Consider the following 6,000-nt stretch of genomic DNA (forward strand, 5'->3'; position numbering starts at 1 on the left):
TCTAAACCCTCAGGTCACACTGAAGAGTTATGTTCTTACTATGATTACACTCAGCGCTTCCTCTGTCTCGACAGGGTGTATAAAGATCGTGAACCTTCAGGGCAGGTTGAAATCCAGCAGGAAGTTGTCAGCCGAGCTCACCTTTAACTTCCAGATTGAATCAACAGGTAAAATAAAAATCTTGTGCTTTTAATCATCAAAATTATGAAAACAAAATTAATTTAGACAGGAGTTAATAATATTAAATCTGAGGATTGTCTTGTGATTGATTTCCAAAATTCCAAAATTTAAGCTTGTTTCTGTTTCAGTGTAATAATCTGTGGTTTTGTTTCAACCTGTTTTTTTTCTGCAGTTTGTCTGCAAGACAGTGTACTGGCCTTCTGGAGGCATGGCATGCAGGGACGGAGTTTCAAGACCAATGAGGTGAAGCTGACACTGACTGTCGCTCTGTCTTAAAACTTACTTTCACACAACTCAATAGATAAATAAACAAAGTTATGAATCATATATCAAGATATTTGGCTTCTGACAGTCTAAAAATTTAACTCAGTGCTTCTGTGTCTGTTTTTCTCTCCTGGGCATGCTCAGATCACCCAGGAGATCTCTGACAGCACACGCATCTTTAGACTACTGGGATCAGACAGGTGAGAAAACATGCATACACCCGGACCTCACTTCTTTACATTACTCACAGACACACACACACACAGGTCAGGTGTTAACATCCTCTCTGATGTCCTATCACTGAAGACGTGCTGACTGTAGAGATCCAGATGCCGAGGAAAGAGGCCACTCTGTGCCCAGGTAGACTCACTGCTCACTGAAACACTGCCTCTATCTGTCGGGACTTTATGGAGCTGCTTGATGCCAAATGACAAAAAAAAATTATACTATGTTGATATTCTGTGTTTCTGTGAAAATCTTAGCAAAGATCTGGGGCAGTTTGGCTGCTGAGTCATGATTTCATTGACACCAAAAAAATCTCTGCCTGTGTTTCAACACTGAAAGTCAAAATCAGAAACAGTTTTGTTAAAGTGATTGGTGCTGGAAATCAGAAACAGTTTTGTTAAAGTGATTGGTGCTGAAAATCAGAAACAGTTTTGTTAAAGTGATTGGTGCTGAAAATCAGAGGCAGTTTTGTTAAAGTGATTGGTGCTGAAAATCAGAATTAGTTTTGGTGTCTATTGCATCATAACTTAACAGCTGATCTTCTAAGTACAATGGTTGAATGTTTGAGCGTATTATTCCTGTCAGAGCAGTATTAACAGCTTTCTAACCTTCCTCCAGTGTGTACAGTTTCAAGTGTCAAAAGAAGTCATCCCCTCTGCTGCCCTTTGCCAAATAACACAGCTTTACAGGTCCCAACTGTATCCTGTGCGGGTTGCTGGCTGTTTACACAGATTGCTTACCAAATTCTGGGTCTTAACACTTTTTTTATTCCTTCTTGTGATATTTATCTTTATTGGAAAAAACTAACACAAACAGAAACAGGCTGTGCTCTTACATCTGGGATTTAAAGGTGAAAATAAGTGTTTTGTGGCCTTCACTTGAAACCAAACCTGATGTTATGTGTGCTTGCGCCTTTGGTTTGTGTGTGTGTGTTTGTCTTGCAGGGTGGTGGTGCTGGAGAGCAGGCCGACGGACAACCCCACAGCCCACAGCAACCTCTACATCCTGGCAGGCCATGAGAACAGCTACTGAGACTGACACACACGCGCACATGAAAACACTCTCTGAACAGCCTACCACTAATGCAAAGAGAGGAGAGAAAGCAGCTGGGACACACACTCACCCAGCCTCTTTTTGGCCGTGTTACCCGCAGAGGAGGGAGCTGTTTGTGGAGGCTGATGTGGGTTCCCTGTTGCAGATGTTTGAGCGAACCACAGTGTTACATGTACACAAGCTGAGCGTGTCGTAGTAGAGCAGTGGGTTGTTGACACTTTTCTGACACAGTGAGGTTTAAACTGCTGGTCTGTTCCCAGAATCCCTCTTGATACCCTCCCCTGCACACTGCACTCTGGGGAAAAAAAAACTACATCCAGCATAGAGGTTTGACTTCAACACTACTTCTACTACTACTTATACACATACTACAACTACTACTGCTACTGCTACCTGCGCTAAAGCCTCACAGAAGAGCCATCTTGCACAGAAAAACTCTAAGTCCTTCATCTTCTCTTCCTCTGTGTCCCCCGTCTCTTCCCTTCTCTCCCTTTTTTTTAAATGACACCTTTATTTATTGTGGCATGATGTAACTTTAACAACCAAGATGGCTCACCTGTTTTATTTCATTTGTTTTTTTGTTTTTTTTTAAAAAGGATAAAAAGAGACTAAAAAGCTTTGCCACCTCTGCTAGCATCAAATTCCGATACCCGTCACCACACAAGTGCTTAATTGACCTCTATTTAATTGTTGTAAATATAAATGTAGTATTTTTTGACAGACGAACACTAAGAAGATTGATCGTGTAGATAGGCGTATGTATAGTTGTTCTGTACAACTGTGGAGACAGACAGAGAGACAGACAGGTGCAGAGGAGTAAGGGAGCAGTCAGTTCACTTCCTGCTTCTGTGGTCATGTGAGGAAAAACAGGAAGCACCCTGTAGTCTCCTTAGGTGGACAGCTTTAGTGATGTGATATTACTCCAATAACATCCTGGAGCTCAGGATTGAACTAAGCAAACACAGCAAGCAGCACTGATTGGTCATTTTCCCCCTCAGCATGACTCACCCAAAAACCTCCTGCTCACCTGGGCTGCAGACGTTTCAAGCTCTATTCTTTTAAGTTTTCCCTCCATCTTTTGATATCATCCTTTTATTTTCAAATGCTGTTTTAATCAGAAAGTTTTTTTTAATCCTTTATTTCCTTTATTTCTATTAAACCACTGGTGTTAAAAAATTTGCACAAAGATAAAGGTATTAGACAAACAAATGTGATGTCATTATAATATATGACCTTGTGTGTATGCACAATGTTTGTGTGTAAGTGTGTATGTGTAGACTTAGAATATGCACATACAAGTGCGTCGTGTACAGATCTGGTCTTTAACAAATGACAGTCATGTTTTTGCCTGAAGCCCTCAAAAATCCAAAGACAGTCATTTATATTCATCCAGAGTAGCATTTAAGCTTTGAGCTGTCATCCCCAGGATTTGATTTATCATCTCATGCTTCCACCTGGCTGGAGTGTGAACAACCAGTGGCAGGAAACACATTAAAATGCTTAAAACTATAATAAAAATGTGCTTGATAGAGACCCATGCCTCTGGCAAATGTTAACGTTTAGGCAAGATGCAATATATAAACTTTACAAAGTGCAAAAACAAATTATGGCCTAGTTCCCATTTATACTTAGCTTCTATGCTACTAGAACAAAAAAAGCACACTCTGTGGGGTTAATCAGAAGGGGAAACAAAATGTTTGATACTAATGTAAGTAAAGTAATACTCTGCTTGAGAATTTATCATCAAAACATTTTATTCGTATCAAACATCTGAGATAAGTCCCATCTCCTGAATAGCTAGCAAAACAACTAGCTTTGTTTGGGTGATCCCTGCTACAACATGAGGAAGGCTTTGTTAGTCTAACAGCGACCCATGAGGCTTTTGAAAGGAGCAGAAAACCATTTCCCTATTTTTAACCTCCTCAAAAAAAAAGAACATTCATGACAAAATTGAGCTATGAATTCTAATAGACATTAAAGCTCGCAAAGATATGTGGTGGTTCATGAAATTTTGTGCAAGTCAGAGTTTTCGATTAATTTGAGTTAGATTCTGAGAAGTTTTTAACTTCAGCCTTTGTTGCGATTACTTTTTTTAAAGCCTATATCTGTATGAGCGATCACTTCTTGCATGTTGATGTGCACTTTGTGGTGTGTAGGAGAGTCTACATGTGGCAGTACACTACCAGTCTTTACAAGCTGTGACACAAGAGGTTGCTGTGGTGGGAAAGAACACTAGATTAGCTGAACAGTATATAAATATATATCAAATACAGGGCTGAAATGTTAAATTAAGATGTCAATTCCTCATTTGTTTATTCTCTGATGTGTATCTTTTGGGAGCTGTTGAAAAAAGGTTTTAATGAGTTAAACATTTCAGCTCTGTAGGGACATGTCACTAAATGTTACTGAGCTGGTTTTCAAAGGAACTTGTTGCCATGTTGGGGGACTTTCATGGAAGAATGTAACAGCTTCATGTCCCCACTTTACTCCCCATCCAAACTTTGCTGTCTTATTACTTTTGATGTTCTGCTTTTTAAGAGTCTTTAATTTTTTATTTTATTTTTTCACACCCATCATGGCAGCATGTGCTCTCTCCCTACGCTCAGTGACAGAAAACACACAAACACCCCAACACACTATTTCATTAAGTTCTCATGGATGTAAGGTTTGGGGAAAAGCATCCTCCCACTAGTTGAAACTAATTAAATTAGTCTATTTTGAATCTAGTGTGAGGATATCAAATATACGTCTTTTTTCTGCACACTTTTATTTTGTAGTGTTCCCACAGAATGTTGCTTTGCACCTGGAAGACAAATTTTAAAAAATGGAGTCATTAGACATAAAGATGCTAATCTTGTTGCCATGTAGTCATTGTGGAGTTGATAACTCTCTGATATGGTGCCCTTTTTGAATTTGTAATAAATTTTTAGCCATTAATCAGCCAAACAGGTTAATCTCCTCTGAAACAGCTGGCGTTGGTTCATGTCTAGGCCACAAAATTGCTTGAGGAAAAAAAAAAAACTTCTGTGAATGTTACTGTATCACATTTTACACAATTGAACCAGTAACCTTAGACCTTAAAAAAGCCTTTTAAAAACGCAAACAATGTATTTTAGGGTTGCAATTGCCTTTTAAGTGAAATCACTATTCTTACAAGTGATTAAGCCACAATCCTGCTAAATAATGTGCTTCTAGCCAAGATGATTTTAAAGCCGTGTCATAGTTTGAGGGCTGCAACCAAGTTGTGTTCACATAAATTGACACAAATTGTTTTTTTTTTCAATGTTCAGACTGAGTTTTGCAACAATACTTAATAACAGAAGCTTGACTTCATCAGTCATTAACTCCTGTTAAATGTGTCATATTTGGCTCAGTTCTTTGATTTTATTGGTTTTGGTCATCAAATCATGCTTTGTGTCCAATTCCTGTTATAATGGGTCACATGTATCCTCATTTGTGCAAATCACTGCTTAGTGTAAAGAACGTAAATTTGAAGTTTTTAAATGTAATGCCATATTATGTTAAAATCTTAACAGCCAAGTTTAGATAGTCTACCTCGTGGTAAGTGTCTGATGAAAAAGCAGTTTGTTTGAATATAAAGACAGCCATGAACATCATTCAAAGTAAAGAGTTGTTCTCAGAGACGTGTTAAAATGTCCTTGTTCTTCTACAGCCTGTAAACGGCGAAAGGAGTTCAGTTAGTTTCTAAAACATGAAGAATGAAGTCAAAGCCAATGATTCTCAAAACTACAGCCCCAAGTTTCAAGCTTTATTTCTTTTTTTTACGAATCTTCTTACTTTGTTTTCCTCTCATTTTCAGTCCCTTTAGTGTAATTTCAAAGAAGTTTCTGCAGGATAAATCACGCATTCAAAAATGTTTTAATCATCAATTCGAGCTCACACTAATGTTCCCTAAAGCAGGTGCCAACACAGCTTTCTATTTTGGGTTTCACCAATTTTTCTTTCTTTCTTTTTTTTTTTCTTTTTAAATCTCAAATATTTCTGAGTCTCATCACATATGGAAAAAATAGATCACAGTGATTGTTCTGGGATGATGTGAGCATCAGATAGTCATATCTGCATATGTTGAAGTTGATACTTCTGGTGCTCCATCCACATTAAATGAACTCTACAGAAGCTGTTTTAGCCCAGGTCTACTAAATGATACGAAACAAGTCTCCTCTGTTCTGTCACAGTTACATCACCTTTGTCTTCTGTTTTCATAATGCAATGCACACGTTATGAAATGTATATATTGTAAAATAAAATGGGTTTGTT

At 38.2% G+C, this 6,000-nt stretch overlaps 1 protein-coding gene across 6 annotated transcripts in view; it reads left to right on the forward strand.

Annotated features, from left to right (window-relative positions):
- Positions 1-5,752, forward strand: part of LOC141794745 (mitogen-activated protein kinase kinase kinase kinase 3-like) — a 44,923-nt gene extending 39,171 nt beyond the window's left edge. For all 6 annotated transcript variants that reach the window (XM_074675212.1, XM_074675216.1, XM_074675214.1 and 3 more), the window contains 4 exons: positions 75-167; positions 353-423; positions 589-644; positions 1,614-5,752. In XM_074675212.1, the coding sequence (XP_074531313.1) occupies positions 75-167; positions 353-423; positions 589-644; positions 1,614-1,701 (308 nt within the window). In that variant the 3' untranslated portion in view covers positions 1,702-5,752. The remainder of the gene's footprint in view (positions 1-74; positions 168-352; positions 424-588; positions 645-1,613) is intronic.
- The last annotated feature ends 248 nt before the right edge of the window (positions 5,753-6,000 follow it).

Source organism: Halichoeres trimaculatus, unplaced genomic scaffold (genome assembly GCF_033239565.1).
Source record: "Halichoeres trimaculatus isolate MK-OKI-2021-1 unplaced genomic scaffold, fHalTri1.1 fHalTri1_scaffold_8, whole genome shotgun sequence".
NCBI lineage: Eukaryota > Metazoa > Chordata > Actinopteri > Labriformes > Labridae > Halichoeres > Halichoeres trimaculatus.